The 22,358-nt window shown below is 34.4% G+C and overlaps 2 protein-coding genes and 1 non-coding gene across 8 annotated transcripts; 1 reads left to right on the top strand and 2 right to left on the bottom strand.

The window, feature by feature from the left end:
• Nucleotides 1-13,532: 13,532 nt before the first annotated feature.
• LOC140863087 (uncharacterized) lies at nucleotides 13,533-18,870 on the bottom strand. 6 transcript variants are annotated; one of them, XM_073266238.1, is made up of 6 exons: nucleotides 18,738-18,870; nucleotides 17,731-17,959; nucleotides 14,213-14,258; nucleotides 13,902-14,122; nucleotides 13,742-13,822; nucleotides 13,533-13,670 (listed from the first exon to the last, which is right to left on the bottom strand). In XM_073266238.1, the coding sequence occupies exons 2-6, from the start codon at nucleotides 17,788-17,790 to the stop codon at nucleotides 13,557-13,559; spliced, it is 522 nt and encodes a 173-aa protein (XP_073122339.1). In that variant the 5' UTR covers nucleotides 17,791-17,959; nucleotides 18,738-18,870; the 3' UTR covers nucleotides 13,533-13,556. The 6 variants fall into 6 exon arrangements, 2 of the variants coding, with proteins under 2 accessions (XP_073122339.1, XP_073122338.1); XM_073266237.1 differs by having other exon boundaries at nucleotides 13,902-14,258; XR_012143832.1 differs by lacking the exon at nucleotides 13,533-13,670 and having other exon boundaries at nucleotides 13,902-14,258; nucleotides 16,437-17,959.
• Nucleotides 18,444-18,590, bottom strand: LOC140870252 (small nucleolar RNA snoR134). The gene has a single exon (XR_012147222.1). It is a non-coding gene; the product is annotated as a small nucleolar RNA snoR134 (small nucleolar RNA).
• Nucleotides 18,871-19,228: 358 nt separating the features above from the next.
• LOC140865019 (membrane steroid-binding protein 1-like) lies at nucleotides 19,229-21,082 on the top strand. The gene is made up of 2 exons (XM_073269501.1): nucleotides 19,229-19,617; nucleotides 20,420-21,082. The coding sequence occupies exons 1-2, from the start codon at nucleotides 19,313-19,315 to the stop codon at nucleotides 20,769-20,771; spliced, it is 657 nt and encodes a 218-aa protein (XP_073125602.1). The 5' UTR covers nucleotides 19,229-19,312; the 3' UTR covers nucleotides 20,772-21,082.
• Nucleotides 21,083-22,358: the final 1,276 nt, after the last annotated feature.

Below are 22,358 nucleotides of genomic sequence, written 5' to 3'. Positions count from 1 at the left end.
GTCATTATAGATGAAATTGAATATATTTGTGTTTTTTGCGACCACCGTCGCAATATGTCGAAAGTTTTCTCATCTGCATCACTAAAAAAAAACAGTGGTAAAATAATTTTCAAGTTCCTGACTGAAACTTGAGGATCTTTGTAGATGTTTCGTTCATTATCTTAATAAAAGTTGTGCTTTAGTGAGTTTAGAAGTAATACTACCAGTTGTAATAGATTGTGTTTCATGTGATACAATTTTTCCACCATTTATAGGATCGGTTAAGATGTGTAGAGGGGGATGAATACACATGTTTAAAATATTTTGAGCTACAATAGCTCGGTTCTTGAAATATTAAACATCAATGAATTAAATCGAGTTTGGTTTTCAAACCAAGCGAAAGACACTCAAAATAACCTTTCGTAGAAACCAATTAAATATTTTTTAAAATCATTTGAAAAAGATACAAGTTGAAACAATAAAACCAGTTAGGTTGAAAAATTTTATCAAACACTTTGTATGCAATATTTTGGCATATGAAAAATAAATAAAATATAGTGACCCAACCCGAAATCACTAATTAAACAAAGCTTAAAGCATGCAATTCAACTTAAAAGCGGTAAATAAGAAATCCAGCGGAAACTTAATTAAAACAACTAAAATCCACCGACAGAATACAACCGGTCCAAACAAATACTAAAACAGCCATTAGTGTTATACAACCCCATCGAAGGTAAAACTAGAATCCCAATTACAACGGAAGCTTGGAACAGTACAAATCCACCCTGCTGTAGCTCAACGACCGCTACTATCGGGTCCGTCCAACCTGAGTCATGCCCCGTTTAATGGGATGTCCAGAACAAAAACCGAGGACGTGAGTATAAAAAGCTCAGTACGAAAGCATGAGTATACAAATGTTGGGAATGCTAATGCAAATGAAGTGTACCAAAAACTATTCGGAAATCACTGCTCAGGCAAAGGCGTCATGGTATGTAGTACGCTGAGTCGTCGCATCAGGAGGCACTCCCATACCATAAACCTCTGGACTAACCGGATCCAAAACCATGGTATCCATCCACTAAATAACATGGGGCTGAGCTGTAGTACCTAAAATCCAATCTACTAAATCAGATGCATTAAATTAAATAAATATTATGATTATTATTTTTAAGTTTAATTGATTTAAATTTTTTATTTTAATTATGTGTTAATAAAATGCTAATTATTTATTTAAATCATTTTATTGTACTAACTATTTAATTAATGCTTTTAATTGTTTAAGTTTACTTATTTAAATTATTTTATTATACAACTTATTTGTTTTAATGATTTAAAGGTTTAAAATTTCTTATTTAAATGATTTTAATTAATCGTCTAGCTTATTTATTTTAAATATATTAGTTTATCGGTTAGTTATTTAAATTATTTTAAATATCTAGATTATTTATTTAAATGTTATTTGATTGCCCAATGTGTTTTAAAGACTTTTAATTACGCTTGTGTATTTATTTAAATGACTTTTAAATGTTCAGCTATTTTATTTAAATTATTTTAATCTCTCTGTTTATTATTTAAATATTTATTTTAAATGTGTGACATCAAAATGTTTAAGTATTTATTTTTAAAAAATGCTTGAGTTTCTGTTATTTTAGGACCGGCGGGCGGAAGCGGAGTTGTGAGTTATATTTTATTCTTGAGAAAATTTATTAAATGATTATTTTAAGGATTTCTGAAAAATTTATTTTAAATCATTAAAAATTGAGGAAAGTAGATAAAACTTCATTTTAAGGATTTTTCGAGTAGTTTTATTTATTTTAAAAGAATTTTAAAGTTTATTTAATTTCCTCCCAAAATTAGTATTTTAAAATCCAAATGGAATTTATTTAATTCCTTTCAACTTGAAAACTTTAAAGAAAATGATTTTTAATAAATGTAGTGTGTGTGGTGTAGTAGTTGTTATAAGCCTAGTAGCAACTCTTTTATTTTTGAAATAACAACTTTAGTATTTTAATATTAATAACTACAATTACACACACCTATACATACACCTATACACACATACCTACACATTTTAATATACCCAAAAAATAGAAAATAGGAACCTTTACCCATTTTTTCCCAACCCTAGCGCCGCTCACCCCTTTCCCCCTCTCAACTCACGACCGTCCCTCCACCGCCTTCTCCGACCACAGCCGTCGCCGCCAAGGCCACCAAACCGACTGTAAATCGCATTCAAGGCGTTAGGAAACTCTTCCATTCTCGTTCCAGCCTCATTTCTGCATTTTTTTCTTGGTTGTAAGTTGGATATAAGGCAAGTATAAAACAATCCTTTGACCACCAAATTAAGATATTATGTTGTGTGTCATGTTTTCTTTGGATACTTGGTGTTTTTGCAAATTTTAATTAGGCATTTCGAAATTTCAGCTAGTGTTTGGCCATGTTTTTGTGATATTTCGAAATTTATGTGTTGAAATGAGTTGATAATGAGTTATATCTTAAGCCAAGTATCGATTTACTATTGTGGAGTTGATTTTCAAAAGTTTGAGGCCAATTTGTGGCATGTTTATTGCTAAATTCAAAATTTCTTGTGGTGATGGTTTAGGGGCTGCCCTAGTTATGTGTTTACCCTTGTTTTTGATGTGTTTCAATGGTGAATTTATGGTGGATGTGTTGGCCTTGAAGGCTGATTTAAGAGGTGTATTGTGCGTAGGGAGTTGGACTTGAATTGATGGTGTATCGATTTAAGTTAGGTTGGAAAGGAAAGCCATTGGCCTAGGCTGGTCCAGGGGCTGTGGATGAGTCAAGTGATGTTCCATGGTGTCGTGTAGTGTGGCCTTAGGTTGGTGGTGAAATAAAGGTAATATAGGAGTGATTGGTGTTAAGTTGAGTTCGTGCAGATTTTTTAGCGTTGCGGTAGAGCTGTGGGTTTTTTAGATAGGCTGAATGGTTCGGGCTACTAGGATTGAGGCTGCTCTGGTCCTAGGTCTATTCTAGGATATGAGGGTCATGTCGGTTCAATTTGGGAGCCATTCAGTTAAGTTTTGGATAATTTATGGGTGAATTAAGTTGAGGTGGTTGTTCATATTTTTGTTGAGCATAGTTGCTGCCCGGAAATCCGTTTTGTTCGGGCTGCTCAGGTTGGCATGGGCGGTTAAGGACTGATCCTTGGGGTTATTTTGGGGTGTGTAGAATAGGTCGGTTCAAGCAAAAGTCAATTCGATTAAAGAAAGTTCGAGTTATGGGTTTTTTCGGTTTGAACGCTCGTGGTGAGTCTTGTTTGAGGATAAAGGGGAGTTTGGTTGGTTAGTCTAGCCTAAAGGCAGCCACTTAACCATTTCTTTTCTTTGATCGAAATCATGTTTTTTCATCCAAAATTGGAGTATTTAAAGTGTTTTATTTTCTTGGTGTCGAGATTTAAAAGGTGTTATTTTCCTTTAAAGAAAGGTGATGCATGAGTTGGTTAAAAGAAAAATTTGAAGTTAAGGCAAGAAAATATTTTGAATGAGGAGAGTTGATTGTGACAATAGACGTGCAATGTTGGGTCGGGAGATGCCTCGGCTCACTTGCCAAATCAGAGGTTTCGGGAGGAGCCAGGAGATATTTTATTTCCCCTACCCACAAAGTGGCATTGTGGTGTCGGGAGAAAAATCTGTGTCCTTGCCAAGAAGGGCAATGTGGGGCCGGGAGAAATCTCGGTGTCCTTGCTATAGAATGGTAATGTGGAGTTGGGAGAAATCCTGGCTTCCTTGCCGGCATAGTACTGCAGCCATGATCGATCAAACAAAAGAGGGGCATTGTGGTGCCGGGAAAAATCTCAGTGTCATTTCCATAGAGGGGCAATGTAGGACCGGGAGAAATCTCGGTGTCCTTGTCATAGAGGGGCAATGTGGGATTGGGAGAAATCTCGATGTCCTTGTCATAGAGGGGCAATGTGGGGTCGGGAGAAATCTCGGCGTCCTTGCCGGCATAGTACTGTAGTCATTGATCGATCAAACAAAAGATGGTCACAATCGAGGATTTAAATTCACATAGAAAAGTTCAAAATTAAAGTTAAAGTTTATGAAAGTTTATGTTTAAAGGTATGAGTAAAGTTAAAGTTTCAAGTGTGAGTTTGAGTTAAAGTACGTGAGTTGAGTTAAAGTGCATGAGTTGAGTAAAAGTGGAGTGAGTCTCATGCATGCGTTTTCTTTAAGTTCCAAGTTTTACCTCCTTTTAATTTCAAGCATTTCTCCGAGAAAAGTTTCAAGGTATTTTGAGTACAAATATTTTAAAGTATTGTGCATGTATTATGTATCCTTCGTTACTCCATGCTTTATACTTGTTGAGCATTTAGGCTCCCTACTTTGCTTGGTGCAGGTTAGACCTTCGTTGAGATCGAGAGGCATGACTCTTGAGTGAAATGCGATGCGGGCTTAGCACATGCCTCCGACCTATGCTAGTCTTCCGCAGATGTTATTTAAATGCATAGTTTTGATGTCTTTTATTTTGTATATTGGTTAGATGTAAACTTAAAAACTTCTAGATCAGTTTTGTTGGCATGATAAACATTTGTTTGTTAAACTTTTGGCATTCGCAAACCTTGAAATGTTCCCTTTTAAATTATCGCTTGTTTCCTTGTTTAGTTTTTTGTCTCGTTTAGTTCAAATCTTTTGTGTTTGTTTGAGACAGGTGGTTTGTTAATGTTTTAAAAAGGTCATGTCGAATTTTTTTAAAAATTCGCATTATTTTAATATTTTTTAAATTATAGAGGTTAGAGGGTCATTTTAGTTGGTATCAGAGCATGTTCTTGGTTTGGGTTTGTGCCTACTGCCGTGTTGGAGTACCGTTTTTCTTGTGCCCAAGACGCAGCGAAAGTTTAAAATTTTTCGGTTTGACATTCAAAACATGATTGGACGCTCGTATGGTTTAATTGACATTTATAGGGTTTTTACGAAATTATACCTTTAGTGAATATTTCACTTGACATCAACTATTTTGGGATTAACGGAGATAGCTCTTGTTGTAATTCCCTACGAACAATCAACTTGAAAATATCTTTCTTCAATCTCCGAATCAGATCCACGACTGGATTACTTGTTCCTCTTCTAAGTCGCACTAGAGAAGAAGAAGAAAAAATTTGTGTAGAGATTGAACGAACAAGGAGTGACGACTCAAATCTCTATTGATTAGGGTGGCCGAAATCCTTAGAGCAATTAGAAAGCAATTTCGAAAATTGCATGAAGGTGGTCTGCCAATTGGTTTCGAGAATAAGACTTGCTTTTCTTAAGTTTTTAATTAATTCCCTTAACCATATTTTTATGCAATAATATCTATATGTTAAGAAAATTATGGTTAACAAATTGCATACAATCAATTAATTGTTTTTTCAAAATCTGCATGCCATATATCAATTGATTTTCGAAAGTCATATAGAATGTGGTGCAAGTCTTTCCTTGTGTGCAAGTTTTTTTTTTTTTTTTTTTTTTTTACCATGTATTATTACAACTAATGGGCTTTATTCTAGTCCAACTAGAATATTATTAATTTATTAAAGTCCATTACTTTAATAATTTATCATGATGGACTTGTACTCCTACTAGCCCATTATTCATGCACTTATTGTATTAATTTTATCATAATCCCGATCAATGATTCAATATCACCGATGCGACGATTTTAACTTAATCGTTATTATGATGCACACTTTAATTTTTTGAAACCATTGAAGTATAAATAAGGTAGCTGCTAATTTTGGAACACTTCCACTCAAATTAGGCAGGTGCACTCCCTTAACTGTTTTAGCAGTAATGCTCTCAAAATTCCTATAAGCTCTTATAAACTCATTTATAAGATTATCTTTTGATCCAATCAAACTTGTTTATCATAAACTCAACTCTTTGAATTTATTATTATCTCAACGGGAACCGGAAAACCAGTGCTTGTGTGACCCTCAATGGTTCAGGGATACAACTAGTCGTGGGTTCACAGCTCTTTGTGATTCAGGACATTGTCCTTTATGCGGGCTTACCCTTAGTCGCCCCATTCTATGCATCAACACCTTGATCATATGAATGTCAAAATTCATTTTTGATTGGACCCATCGTATCATGGTAAGAGCGTCTAGTAGCATCGACCCATGATTCCCTAGGTATCACTGATAGTGCCTGCAAGAATCAATCGATTATGGTTATAGTACAGTACGGTCCCTTCATCTCATATATCTCGATCAAATCTGCAACCATTGGTTCATCGAGAGTTTCATGTAAAGTTCGATAACGATGTGATGCATCTTTGAGAATACATAGTGGCATAGCATGTGGAACTAAGGAACCACTTTACCCTACTGCACATCTCATACTCTGGCCAGAGATTCCATGCAGTATTACCTCATAAGATCACATAGGATATCCACACCCGTAGGTGAGCGGTGAATTCTATACTACAATACATTGGCTCCTACAGGTGTCGCAACTGTACCCAATCTTGCCACCTGATGATCCTCATGGAGTCGGTAAACGAGTCAAATCATAGTCCTAGCATGTAGAGCATCAGTGTTGTCTCGAGTCGTAAGGACTAATGGTGTACAACCATAACCACAGACTCATCCACTCGATGAATGATAACCACTTGGGAAGTCCGAGGGAGGATAGTTCAGTGAACTCATCGTATGAGCACCAATATGTATGATTGAACATCTCTATGTCCATAACAATGAAACTTGATACACACCATCACATATTCTAGTCTCGAGCTCGAGTGATCCTTATCCTTATTTTGGACGGTCCAATCGACTAGGAACTTAATTTAGAATATACAGTAATTAAAATATGTGTTTTATGATTGTCATCACATATACAACCTCATATTTATTTACTATAGTATATTCAAGGTCTTTATGCAGATAAAGTAAATGCTAGAATTGAATAAAAAATAATTATATTAAAATAAAAAATTTTTATTAAACTTGAGTCGATAAAATCCCTAGCCAACATTTGGCTTGCAGAGCATTTACTCTAACATGCCGGTTGCAAGAAGCTCGAGAAGTCTCGCATCAAAGTTTGTAAGTTTTAATGGATTTTAAATGTTAGTCGCATTTGAATTACTACTTTAAATGTTTTGATGTCATCCATTTTTAAAATATTTTCAAAGTTATATGTTTAAATTATTTAAATGTGTAGTTCGGTGTTTGTTCTTGTTTAAATTTTTTTAAGAAGTGTACTATTTAAATGTCTTTAAAGAGCATGTTGATTACAAGTTAAGTGAAATTGGTATACAAATATTCCTTCCAGTTGTAGTCATGACGTAGAAATTATTTGCGTTGCTTAGTGGTGTTATCGATCTTGATGAGGAAGTAGGTGTTTGTCAAAGAATATTAACTTAGGCATTATGAGATATTAATTGTGGTGTTACTAATGTAAGTTATAATTATTTCCTTATAATGGATTTTGATCGGATACAACTAAGTGACTAGTTTATTTAGAGATTGATAGACGTAATTGAATGAATGCTTTAAATGTTTTAATGTCATCAATTTAAAAATATTTTCAAAGAGTTATCTATCTAATTTATTTTATGCATGAAGTTTAGTGTATGGTGTATGTTTAATATTTTTTTAAGTATTTTTTAGGGTATATCAATTATTTTAAAAGCATGTTGATTTAGAGATTTAGTGAGTTTTGCAATTTGATAGAAGATAAGAGTCTACCCGAGGATATTAACTGTACCTTATGAGTTATTAATTGTGGTGTTACTAAAGAAAATCATTTTCTTATGGATGAATTTTAGTCTAACTTTAGTAAGTGGATAGTTTTGATTAAGGATAAATATATATAAGTTTTGCAAGTTAATTAGTGAGTCCGAAATTTGCGAGGACCTAGACTAAATTTAAGGTATCATTGCAATTTTTGTGTGAACATTGAATTGAAGAATGTTGCGCACTAGAATTAAAGTGAAAGGTTTAGAATAAAGTTATAGTTCTAATTGATAGCTTCAAACCTATTTAAAAATGCATGTTTCTACCTTTTTGTACTACATCAGGAGGTCGTAGCTTTGGTATTGATGATTTGCGTGTATGGAAAATCAAGTTTTAAATTATGTTTAAACATTTTCTTAATATTTTTTGTTTCTGTTTTCTTTAAACCGTCTGTCTCCGATGGGAATTGTTTATTTTTCTTGATCTTGTTTTAATGGTTGCTGATGTTGTGTTGAGAATATTACAAGTTATGTATGGGTTGTTGGGAGTGAGTTCTTTTGTCAAGAAGTTGAGTCGACCGAGGATTCGGATCGTTAGTTGTAACTGGTGACTGTGTTCTGGTGTTGTTGGGATTGTTTGTATAGTATTAGAAGAAAAGAATTAAGTGTGGTAAATTGGGATATAAGCTAGAATGTTAGAGAAACATTGTTTTGAGTAGAGAAGAGTCTAGAAGTCAATATAAACAAGCAATTAGATTAAGCAAGTTGTGACACCATTTTTGTTTCTTTCCCTAGTTGTCGTGTTGTTTTTGGATTTGGTTCTATTTTGGATTAGTAGTGTAACCCGAGACTTAACTTAGTGTTTGAGATGTATATTAGTGTGATAGGTATGATTTGAGAGGTGGGATTCTTGCTAGGGGCAATAGACATAATTATTAAATTGTTCTTCTTGATTGCTGAGACTAAGAAATTTTTTATGTCCAAATCTCGGGTTGTCGTGGCTTTTTCTAGTGGCCGTCAAACGTTCAAGTTTTGTTTTTTTAAGTTGCCACTACACGGTTGATGGATGTTGTTAGCCTAGTTGCAATAAGTTGTTGTAAGTTGAGGTCTCGGCTGTTTAAGTTACTGTCTTTTCGAGTTTAAAGTCTGAAATTTGATTCTTGGGTATGAGTGAGAGTTTGGGACGCGTAGAGGAGTTTTGATAAGAGGATCGGCCATAAGAAATTTTGAAAGATGTTTTAAATGATTTTAGAAGCTTGAACAAGTCTAGTGAATCGATTAAGAATTTTCAGAATTTTTTTAGAGCAACAACTTCCATTGAAATTTATCATTTCTAAAATGATGTCTGAAATTAATTGTTTGCATGCAAACATATTTTTAAGGCATGCGCTGACTTGTGAGAAAAATTTTAAGAAAATATTTTGGTAACGAAAATATAATTTTCGAAACCATGTATTTTTAGCGGGCGTGCATAAATTATTTATTTAAAACTTTTAAGCATATCTTTCAATGATTTTTCACGAAGCTTTGACTACGACTAATGATGTAGAAAAATTTTGAATTGCGTTTCATGAAAAAGTTTTGAGAAAATCCTTTTACTGAAGCTATCATGATAAGAAGAGTTAGTGGATCAGTAGACGATTATTAGCATACGATCACTTTTGTGGGGAAAGTTTTGGGTACTAATGGAGGAATATAAGAATAGTAAAGTGTAAGTTGTGCGATGACTTAAAGATCTAAGAATTTGTAGGTTGTAGAACTTATCAGTGACAGTAGGATGACGTTTTTTGAGTCTCAAGCCGAGGATTGAGTCTCAAAGAACCTCTTTTGTCTTTTTTACGAACACCCTCATTGCAACAAACATATTTGTACGATGTTATAAATCAGTTCTTGAACTTGTTAAAATAATGCTTCCTAACTCCAAATTCAGTTTTTCCACCATACTCAACCCAAAAAACTTCCAAGCTTCATCTAAGCTATCAAATGTCATACCAATCTTATGCTTAAATTCATATTTGAACTAGAATTCATCAAGAATATCGGTCAGTCAATAAGATTGTTGTCTTGTTTCACTATTGATTTGAAAGACAATGCAATAATGTCGTATTAAATGCAACAAATTAATAACAAGAATAAAATAACTAATATAGGAAACTCAACTTTCTTGAACATAAAATATGTCAATCATGTAGACAAATGTATATTATAACTACTTGAGAGGATAAAATAAAATAAATCAACGTAGTAGTGATGATGATAAATGATCCCAAAGTGGAGAAATTGAAAATTATATATTGAAGCTTCTGTGGCCGCTTACAAAATCTGGAACTCTAGAAAAAGAAAGTGACGTTCTGCCAAGATAGCATGAAAAGCAAGTCTGTACTTCAAAGTTCAAAACGTAGGAAAAGGAAAAAAAAACAAATAATTTGACGGCCCGCAAAACGAAAAAAAAGAAGAAACAATAAACGTAATTGCCAAGACAAAAAAAAAAAAGTGCTTTCCGTAAAAAAAAGATGAAAAAAAAATTTAAAAAAACTAAGGTAGTGTTTGTGAGAGTTTCTTGGAAGTACTTCTCAGTTGATTTGTAGAAATTTTCTCAGACACCACCTGATTAGTTTGAGATCCAATCCCCGTGTGTGTATATATATACACAATTTTTACTTCTACAAAATTAATATCTTTACTATTATATAAAAGTTGAGTATCTTATAATAACTGTTTTTTGGTGTGTCATGACACACCAAAAATCATCTTCCAATTTTACCTTTTTTTGTCCACCTTTTTCTCAACATCCTTTTCCTACTATCCTGTTAAACTTTTTTTTCAACCAATATGTATTATGTTTGTTTCTATGATTAATTTCACACCTATATATCTCAAATATCAATTTGATTATATTATCATATTAAATTTATATTATCTTACCAATAATTAATTTTCAACTATCAAATAAAACATTATTTCATGACAAAAATTTATAAAATATTCATATATTTTATCACACACGCAACTACATGTGCTTCTATCGCTGGTGTTCAGTGAAACACAAAAGATAAAAATAATTTTAGAAAATAAAAGCAAAGATATAAGTAGAGATAATTAAATTCAGATTGGTTGTGTTTTAACAAAAGTCTTGTATGAAAAGTTTACAAATTTCTACAAAAGTTCTGCGAAAAGTAGAGCTGTCAGACAGGCCGACCCGCCCCGTCCCGACCCGCGGCCCGTTTGGGTTAGCCCGTTTAGGCCCGCCTTCAAACGGACCATAAAAACTCCAACCCGCCACGCCCTGCCCCGCAGCGGGTTGCGAGCTAGGTGGGTCAACCCGCCAAAATTTAAAAAAATTATAAAAAAATTCAAAAAACAAAATTAGTATTTGAGATTGGAAAAAATATATCAAAAATGTTATACAATAACAAATAATAAATGTCATAATCAAACAAATCATATAAAATTTTGATGTTAACTATTATATTTTGGATAAAAAATCACATTTCAAAATAATATGAATAATATAAATAGATATTTAACCATAAAAAATAATAATGTAAGAAATTAAAAATCTATCAAATACTATTTTTAAAATTTTAAAATTACATTATTTAAAAATAAGTGTTTTTATTTCTATAATTAAAAAAAATTAAAAAAATTATATTTTGAAAAAACAGACGGGCCGCCCCGCCCCGCCCCAACCCGCGGTTTGTTTTGGTCCGCCTTCGAACGGGCCAGCAAAACCCTAACCCAACCCGCTATTTTTTCATGGTGGGGCGGGCTGGCCCGACGAGCCCGACCCATTTTGACGGCTCTAGCGAAAAGTTTACAAAAAATTAATGAAAGTCTGTTTGTATTCCATGAGATTTCATAAAATTTAATAAAAATCCATCAACTCGCCTCCCTTAGTCTATCAAATTTTCTAAATCGCTAACACCACCAAGCCATTAATGCTTAAAAATAATTAAAATCAAACCATTCTGGTTTGGTTTGGTTTGGTTTGGTTTGGTTGATTTGAAATTATCAATTTCAAAAGTTGATTTTCTTTTCTAGTGAGATATGTTGATTAATTTTTTAACGTAATTCAATTTTCTAACCTATTATAAATAAATAAATAGAAATATACATATCGTTATTAAAATATTGAGAATGTTTTTTCGTGAGATGATTCCACGGATATATAAATCTTTGAGATAGATTGACTCGATCCACATATGTATTGAGAAAGTTTCATAAGAGTTTTTTGTTTAAAACATTTAATACAAAAATTCTTATAAGATTGTCTCACATGTCAATTTTGTGAGACGAGTCTCCGATTCAAGTAACAAAAAAATGTTACTTTTCATTACAAATATGCATCGGATAAACCGTCTCGCGAATATATAATTATATAAACATGTGGAATCGTTTCAGAGCAAACCTAATCAAAATTTTAATAATATAATATATGCTAATGACATCACAAATTTAATCTGAAAATATATGTTTTAAAATAAATTTCGTTATCGGCCCGTTATGATTGAATATATTAAAAGAGTTATTTACATGAACTACCCCTGTGAAATGTTAAAAAGATATGGTTCTCCCCTATGAAAATTTAATAAGCACCAAATCCCTTAACTTTTCAAAATATTTGCACGTTTTTACCCTCAATATGGAAAATGTTGAACAAGCGCGTTGACTGAGTGTGTTTTTGCCAAATTTCAGCCATTGGTACGAAAATACCCTCCTTTATTCTTTTTTATTTTAAGGACCCTTCTTTATTCTTTTAAATCTGCCAAAATTATAACCCCCAAAACAAAAAAAAAAACATTTTTTTTTCCTTATCAAATTTGTTCGAATATTAATTTTTTTGTAAAGAATGAAGAATCTTAGAATTGTTCATTGGTCGGTTCGGTCCAATTTTCGATTTTTTATTTGGTTTTCGATTTTAGAAATATATAATCCGATTTCCAAACCGTTTTTCTTCGATTCGGTTTGATTTTTTACTAAACCGTTTTTTTTCGATTCGATTTTTTACTAAATCGATTCGGTTATTTCGATTTTGATATAATTATTTTAATTAATATTATAAATATATTTTATAATATAATATGTTATCTTCCAAAAATATTTTTTGAAATATATAATCCTGTACTTTTTTCTTCTTATGTTGCATATTTTCAACTTACGATTGAATTCCTAAAGAATTCTACGTGGTCTAGTAATTCAACAGCAAACAATCATAATACTGAACTTTGGCTGCATATCCCAAGATCTCAAACTCAACCAAAAGCAACACTCAAACAAGACACTCAAGTCTCAAAATATCATACTTTCAAATTCAAAACACACACATGCATATATAAATGCATTTGAAGGGAGAAAAAAGATTACAGAAGCAACAAAAAAGCTCTAAAATCCCCACAGAAAATTTTCCTTTGCCTAAACAAAAAATAATAAACGCAACAAAAAAGTAAACAAACTGTGGGTGATCTAAGCAAGCAAAATCTGTCAAAATTTTCAGAACTAACAAATCCATTTCTTAAAACCGAGAAAATAATAATCAACCACTTCAATTTCCCTTTGAAAATACACCAAACTGACAGCAAATTAAAACAAAAAAATGATATAAAAACAAGCACATAAAACCAGAAAACAAAACCAAAACGATATAACCAAAAATCTAAGAAATATAGAAACAAAAAACAAGAAATAAATCCAAGTAGATATATTTTAGAGACAACACAGAGTATAATATCCAAAAGTACCACTGTATCACACCAAACCAAACCAAACCAAAATGATAGAAACATACATATTTTCTTTCCTATTTAGCACACTAGAGAGTATACACCAAAATGATATGAACCATAAAGTTCACAAAATGATAACGAAACCAACTATTTCTTCTACGAGAATGTAGTGCACTGTGTGGTTTAAACTGTCATCACCATTGAAACATGGTCTTGTGCAACACTTTCTCTCGGTGTATCACCTGCTTGTCCCGTTGTACTATTTTGTGTTTGCCTTGATTCATTACTCTTTTTTTTCTGCAAGTGGAATGTAGTTTCAGGAAACATTTTAAATTAAAGTTGGCATGTGTATACCAAATCAGTAGTACCTTTCTTGAAGCAAAGGTAGAACTGCTTGCTTGAGTGCATTGGTGTCCCATTTCATCACCATTTCCAACACCTTCTGGCCTCTATATAATGACACAAAAAAATCAGTGACATCAAATTTTTATTTCACATATAATTTAGATAAAGCAATGAACTAACAACCTTATTGAGCTTTGATTTAGGGTGCATAGTATTGTTGCAAGTTGCTTTATTGTGACCCACTTCCAAGCACCTAGAACAAGTATGTGTAAGGCCTTTTCTAGTAGAAACACTCTTGCCTTCAACCGGGTCCTTTCTTCTGTTTTTCTTGGGCCGGCCTCTCTTCTTTTTTATGGGAGGTGGTCCAAGAGGTGCACAACTAGACTTACAGTAGTCCACCACACCTGGAACAACATGGATAACATGTGAATACCCTTTTAGGTATTCATCTTTGAAGAAGTAGCTTGCCACATAATCCTGAATTTTCAGTCTACCTTGAGCAATTGCACAAGCTGCGTGGCAGCAAGGGTATCCACGCATCTGGAAAAAACCACAAGTGAATGAGTTATCCTTTAATTTGACGACAAACTGTTCCAAAACACCAATTCCATTTACATATTGGATCTGATACTCTTCCTCACCAGAATATATCGAAAAACAACTCCTAGATGAAAGAGTGGGTGCCCGGTGAGCCAACTTGTGGCTAAGCGCTTTTATGACTCTATGTATAAACAATCTTTTGTTTAATATAATTTACACTTTTATAATATGTTGTGACATACTATAAGATGTTTAGATGAAGACCTTGAATATACTATAGTGTATGTAAGATGTGGTGGCACATGGGGATGGCTATCATGAAACACATCTTATCATGAAACACATCTTATAGTCACTGTATATTCTAAACAGTTCCTAATCGATTGAGCCGTCCATTAATAAGGATAAGGATCGCTCGAGATTGAGACTAGCATTTGCGATGCCGAGTACCACGTTTCATTGGTATGGAACATAAAGATGTTCAAAGCATGCAAATGGATATTCATACGATGAATGATCGAACTACCCTATCCGGACTTTCCAAGTGGTTATCACTTATCGAGTGGATAAAGTCCGCGATTTTGGTTGTACACCATTAGTCCTTACTACTTGAAACATCATTGAGACTCTATATGCTAGTACTGTGCTTTGACTCGTTTACCGACTCTATTGGGGTCATCAGGTATCGGGATTGGGTACAGTTACGACACATATAGGAGTCGATGCTTTTTTGTCAAGGATTCACCACATACTTGCTAGTATGGATATCCTATGCAATCTGAGGAGATATTAGTGTGACGAATCTCTGGCCAGAGTACATGATGTGTTTTAAGAAATGGTTTCTTAGTAGCACATGCGATGTCACTATTTGATCTTCAAGATGCATTGCATAGTTATCGAATCTCGAACGACTCTCGATTTACCAATGGTTGTTGATTCGATCGGGATATATGGATGAAGGGACCGTACTGTACGCTAACCAAAATCTATTGGTTCTTGCAGGCACTATCAGTGATACCTAGGGAATCATGGGGCGATGTTGCTAGGCGCTCTTACCATGATTCGATGGGCAAGTCGGAAATTGTTGTTCCGAGTCACAAGGAGTTGTGAGCCCACGGCTAGCTGTATCCCTGAACCATTGAGGGTCACACAAGTAATGAATTTTTAATCCCCGTTGAGATAATTAAATTTAAAGAGTTAAATTTAGTGAATAAAGAAGTGGGACTTCTTATTTAAGAGTAGAGGGAGTAAGATTTCCTAAAATGACATAGGGATGGGCAATTTTGGAAATCACTGAATTCGGATTCAGAAAATTTATCTTGACTTTAAAAGATGCAGAAATGGTTTTCTGTGCACATTGGTGAAATTGGTTTATCAATCTGAGTCACGATGAATTTTATATTAATTTCTGAACATGCGGGCTTTGCTTGTCAGGCTTGAACTTATGACTAATGGGCCCTAAGCTGTTAGCAGCTCACATTATAAATAAGTTATTGCAGTACAGAAATTACATAACAGAGGTCACAAAATATTTTCGAAAACCCTGGTTTTTCTATAAGTGGCCGCCCCCCCCTCTCCCTCTCTGCTCGAGAAATTCCAGCCTGTGAATTTTGAATTTGCAGTCTGGTTTAACGGATCAAATTCGTTAATTCTCTTCGTAGAAACTTCTGATAGATTTTCTAGTGCAATCTATCAGAGGGATTAAACTTCTGTTCGTGGACCTGATTGAAGAATTGTTCGTCCATCAGTTCCTGGGATATACAACAAGAGCAGAGTAATCTGTTGGTGTTCATAATCTCGTTTCGAGATTTCAAGGTAAAAATTTATAATTGTTATTTAATTTTACACGCACAATTTAATCGTAAAGTTTTGATACCCATGATATGGAATTGTTCCATATAAAATTTTTAAAAACTTCCGCTGCACCGGGTATCAATTCTGATTGATTTGATCACCGTTTTCCAACACTAGAAGTGTCTTGAGCTTTTTGAATCCTTTTCAATATATTTGGACATATATTCCCTGTGTATTCTTCAATGCTTTTTTTCCTAACTTGTATCATTTTCATCATCTTGTTTCTTATTCCCTCAAGCATAGTGATTATGGGTTGCTCTCTTTCTGCTAGAATCAAGTTGTTAAAAGATTCACAAATATTATTCACGAAACACTCTGACTTACACTGAGTTAGAAAGTGGCTCTTAGCCCAGTGTTTGGGTGGTATTTTTCCAAGCCACTCTGCAGCCGTTTCATGATTGGGATTAAATCAAGATCTGAAATCTCTTTCATTACAATATCAAATACATTCTTGTTTCCTGTACCAGCTGCCTTCCAATACAATCGAATCAAGTCTGGATTTTTGAACTTTTTCTTGAAATTTTGAAGCATGTTCCTCGCACAAAATCTATGCTCACAGTTTGGTACTAAGTCCTTCAATGCCTCTAAAAGACCTCTTTTTGTCTGTCAGATAAAAAATTCCACCTATCTTCCCCTATTCCACCAATGTCCTCCAATAACTCTTAAAGAAACCATGTCCATGTTTCATAATTTTCAGTATCTACCACAGCAATTGCAATAGGGACCATTCCATCATTGCCATCCCTACCAATAGCTCCAAGCAACTGTCCTCCAAAAGCTGTCTTAAGGAAACAACCATCTAGTCCTATTATAGGTCTACAAGCACTTAAGAAATTAATTTTCAACCCAAATAGACTATAGTATAGCTTACCAAATGTAGGTAGATCACTGTCCTCTCGATTCCTAATTATAATCTTGCTTCCCGGGTTAAATTTTAAAATAGTCTCACAATAATCTCCAAGAATAGCATATTGAACACTGTCAACCCCTCTAACTTTCTGCATAGCGTGTTTCTTAGCCCTATACACAGTCCATTTAGTGACATCCACACCACACTCTCTACTAACATACTGTGAAATTTGATCTGCCTTCATACCTGGATTTTCCCTCACTGCTCTTTCAATTATACCAGCCAAATATTTGTAATTTGCTCTCCAATTTGTACGAACCCTTGGGCATGTATGCTTTCCTTTCAATGTCTTTATTTGAATAGTAGGACCACCCATCACTACGGAGGCATGAAATCTCCAACCACAATTCTCCTTACACTTCGCAGTTATTCTACTCTTCTCATTTTTTAAAAAGGTCAATTCAAACCCCTCTCGAATGCTTACATCAGTTAGAACATCCCTACATTGCTTGTAATCTCTAAATCTCATTCCTACAACTAGTTTAAATTTACTCAAGTCTTGGCCCTCTCTAAAAATTGGATTTCTAGGACCTTCCTCATCCGAATATTCATAAATCAGAGCATCATCATCATCATCTATAATAATGTCATCACACCAATCACCTGTTGTCTCTAACTCATTAATTATGCTTATTCGCGTTCCCTTACTAGTTTCTTCACCCAAACAATTATCATCATCCACTAACAAATCACTTGGAATATCAGAACCTGCAGATTCTTCATCTTCTGATTCTTCTGATTGTTTGTAATCTTGATCAGAGGAGTCATCAAATTCACTACGATCACTTAATCCACCTTGATCTATATCATCCCAAGAGAAATCATTTATATTAGTTTCTGATTGAACTCGTAAAAAAACTGTATCAAGCTGTTGTTCAGTAGTTTCTTTTGCTGGCTCATTATGAACAAGTGAAGGTTCATCATTCCCATCTCCCATCTGAAAAGAAAAAATAAATTGATTAGACTAATAAATTTTAATCGATGACTCATATGCAACTCAACTCAAGAAGACTCTAAATTTTGGAAAATATAGCACGTAAATTGAGAAAATAAATTAAAGTGGCCAGAAAGTTTCAACGATATCTATGCTTCTGCTCTAACCCATTCAAATTTCCAAATTCAATATAAAACAACACCATAACACCTCAAACATTCAATGCCATGTAGTATGCGATGTGTATACAGGGAATTCAGAATCAAGGTTGGAACAAAACAGAGAGAAATATATTAAAGAGAATATAGCGGATATTTTAAAGGTAAAACAATGGAGAAAAACATAAAACCCCCACGTGAAGACCACTTAAAATTTGAGCCTCCATGACTAGACCTTTTTTCCATAAATCATCAGAAAAAAAGCTAAAGTTGTGGAGAGGCAAATTGAATGCTTCAAAAAAAAAATAACGATTTCTATAAGGGGAAAGAAATTTAGCCGCCGATTTTACACGGATTGCCCGTGAAAGAAAGGTACAGAAGCAAATCTGCAACACTTGGAGTCGCCGATTTGGCACGAGTATTGGGGCATTTTCTTCAACTTCGATTTTTTCGAGGAGCTCGGAGACTACGTGCGGATCATGAGAATTACAGAGTGAAATTATTGACGCAAGAGACGCACAAATAAATTATTTCGGCGGCGAAAGATGCGTATTTGCAACCCATTTACTACCTTGTGCTCGAAATGGAGAACAGACGAAAATCATAATAAAACAGAGATTTACCTTTCACGTTTCGATTACTCCTTCGCTTTGTTGGTGTAAGATTTTTGGATTTGAAAATTAGGGCATAGGCATTGAAGTAAATAGAAAGACAACGAACAGAGTGAATTACGATGAGGAGAATGCCTTAATGGAGATACCCAACCCACAATTATTATATGTTTATATAAATTAAAATAATAAATTTAATAATAATCAAGGATAATTTGGTAAACTGCCATCGATTTTGACCATGAATATGTGTCTGGGGCACGTATGCAAATATTTTGAAAAATTAAGGTCTTAGGTGCTTATTAAATTTTCATAGTGGAAAACCATATCTTTTTAATATTTCATAGGGATGGTTCGTGCAAATAACTCTATATTAAAATACGGTAATGGAAATTTAAATTAATTAAAATAATAAAGAAAATAAATTACAACAAAATAAGTTCCTTTCCATAATTTTATATATAGAAATTTGAACACAAGCTGAAAAGTCCAAAAAAGCATATTCAACACACAAAAATACAGAAAAAGCTTGAAACAATACAATTGTCTTCCTTCTTCTTCTTCTCTTCTTCTAAAACAAAACAATAATGGCCTTGCAATTGTGGGAGACCTTCAAGGAATCGATCGCCGCATATACAGGTCTCTCTCCCGCCACGTTCTTCACAGTTGTTGCTTTTGGTCTAACTCTTTACTACATAGTTTCGAATTTCTTTGGATCTTCTGATCAGCAAGCTTCAAGGGGCTTTGAGGAGGAGACGCAGCAGCCTCTGCCTCCTCCAGTGCAGCTGGGCGAGATCAGTGAAGGGGACCTCAAACACTATGATGGCTCTGACCCCAACAAACCTTTGCTTATGGCAATTAAGGGTCAGATTTATGATGTCACGCAGAGCAGGTACAAATTGCAGTTATTCAATTTTTGGTTTCGGTATCTGGGTTGCTGTTTTCTTGAATTTCTCTGCTCTGATTTTAATTTTTATTATTTTGGCTCGACTGTTTTCTAGGTCAAAATTTGATTTTCTTTGATAGTTAAAAACGTTGATTTCCCCCCTTTTTTTGTTAAGTTTGTGATGTATGTTTAGTGAATCAAAAACTGGATTCTTGTGACAATTGTAGATGATTAACCTTTTAGGCTCCTATTTTCTATTCACTTGGGCTTTCTTGCTTATGGAATAAACAAATCTTAACGTCAGTTTATCTTTTTCATATGTTGTCAACCTAGTTTGTGGAATATTTTATTCACTCAAATGCAATATATATCAATTGTGTGACCAACCAGTTATATTTGTGGGTTTGGAGTTATGGCAAAAAAGAAAACTAACCGTGTTGCACTTTCTTAGTCCTGGATTTAGAATTACTTTTCTCAAGTTCAGTATTGTCTTTTATACTTGGGATATTAATGAAATTTAGTTTTCATCATGTGTTCATCATGTCTTTTACTTTTCTCATTATTTTTTTATTAGGCTAGTCGTGTTGATGCATCCGAAGAATCTACTTCACATCATACTGTGGTTTACGTTAATAAAACTCTGAAACTTGGAAATCTAAATTGCACATAAAATGCCGGCAAACATGATATGATCTCTTTACCCTTCACACTCTTGCTCCTGATATTATTTGAACCCAAAATGTATATATTTCTGGAATAGAGTTCTGGCACTACCATTGCGTTTTACTGATACTTATGCGCATTGCAGGATGTTCTATGGCCCTGGTGGCCCGTATGCCTTGTTTGCTGGAAAGGATGCAAGTAGAGCTCTTGCAAAGATGTCTTTCGATGAGAAAGATCTGAATGGTGATCTTATGGGTCTTGGTGTATTTGAGCTGGATGCCTTGCAAGATTGGGAATACAAATTCATGAGCAAATATGTGAAAGTTGGAACCGTGAAAGCAACCATTCCCGTAACCGATGGTACAGCTGAAGGGCAGGCAACTGAGGCTGCTGTTGGTGATGTTGCAAAGCCAGCAGAAGATGGGCCATCATCGCCTAGTGCTGTAAAGGAATCGGAAGAAACCAAGACTGTTAATGACATGGACAAGAAAGAGTGATCTTTGCACTTATCAATGGACTGCAAATGAGGGTGAGCCTTGTTTTACACTATATTCAGTGTAAGGTGGTCCTTAATATAATAAAACTATCATTAAATGAGCTTTGTTATGTTAGGTCTCGATAACAGTTTTCATGTAATATTATGTTGTATTCTATGGATTGACTTCTTCAAACACTATGAATATTAAAAGGATAAATGCCTACAAGTGGCTGGAAGATTCCCGTTGCTCCTCCTCTGTAGGTGACACAAACCGGCACACAATGTTTGGTGTTCCAACTTGCAAGTAATAAACATATCCTTCCTTGATAACCGTATGATGTAACAAATTATAAAATCGAATCAGTTTTCGATATATCTCATTATATTGTTGAGACAGAGCTTCTTATGGAATCCTGAGATCGTCTACAAGACTCAATTGATCAGTTGATAAAATGAAAAAAAAAATATATATAATGAGAAGGAGAGAATATTTAATTATCTTACATCATGTGTTTCTGACAGACATAAACATCTATCAGATGGAGTTGTAACTCCTAATGTTAATGTATCAGATGGAGTGTGAATCTACTTGACAGAAGGTGCTGTTTAGGAACCAAAAGATTATGGCTAACGAAAAACTAATGGTACAAATATTTACCTTTTAATTATAATCATGTCTACTTGGATCGAAAGCAGTTTGTATAGGAACTGAAACCTATTGTCCATGTTAATCGTGTCTTCACTTTTTTGTGTGGTATTTTCTGCTCCATGGTTGCAACAATCCACAAGGCTTCTCGGTCTAGTATTTGGTATTTGGTGGTTTGGCGGCAAGCAGACACAAACTCTTTCACCTCGTTATGCATCCTCAACCAATGAAATCCGCCGACCGACCGCACAAATGTACTGGTGAGCCCCAGCCTGACACCCATTGGAGAGCTGTGAAACTCCTGCAATAATAAAGGCTTCAAGGAAGACTTACTGGAGAGAAAAAATAACACCTTTTATTGAGTAAAATACCATCCCTAACAGAGAGGAGGGGGGGTTGTCCTCGAGATAGCCATGAAGAAGGATGTCCCTTTATCTGTTATCATCATGTTCTGTAAGTCTTGATAGAGAATCAGTTATAGAATTCTTGCCCCCGGGCTTATACTCAATGAAAACCTGAAACCCAATCAACTTACACCAGTGATGATGCTACTCCAGAGTTTAAATAGTCTGGGAATTTTTTGCCCAAAGAGTAGTTGAGATATGGAAAAGAGTTGGTGGCCACATGGCAGAAGGTTATGGCCCAAGGGTAGCTGAGATGTTTCGATACATCCGTCCACATAATTTCTGGTAAGAAACAAGTAGTTCTCCAAGCACATGATTTCCTTGCAAACGGATTTGTTGGCCATGCCAATAAAATTCCATGGAAACTACGTGCACAATCATTGAACAAAAATAGGTCAGCCATATAGATCAGTAAAGAATTTATGACCCTATAAGATGAGAGAAACTTGGGAGAAAATCATTTCACACCAAAGATATTAACCATTGTCCATGTAAATCCGGAAGCGTTTGGTAGCGGTGGTTTGCGTTATACTTCTCATAGCAACTGAAACAGAGG

This window comes from Henckelia pumila, chromosome 4, assembly GCF_033568475.1.
Source record: "Henckelia pumila isolate YLH828 chromosome 4, ASM3356847v2, whole genome shotgun sequence".
Taxonomy (NCBI): Eukaryota; Viridiplantae; Streptophyta; class Magnoliopsida; order Lamiales; family Gesneriaceae; genus Henckelia; species Henckelia pumila.
The sequence above is the reverse complement of the archived record's forward strand: the minus strand, read 5'-3'. Positions and strand labels throughout refer to the sequence as shown.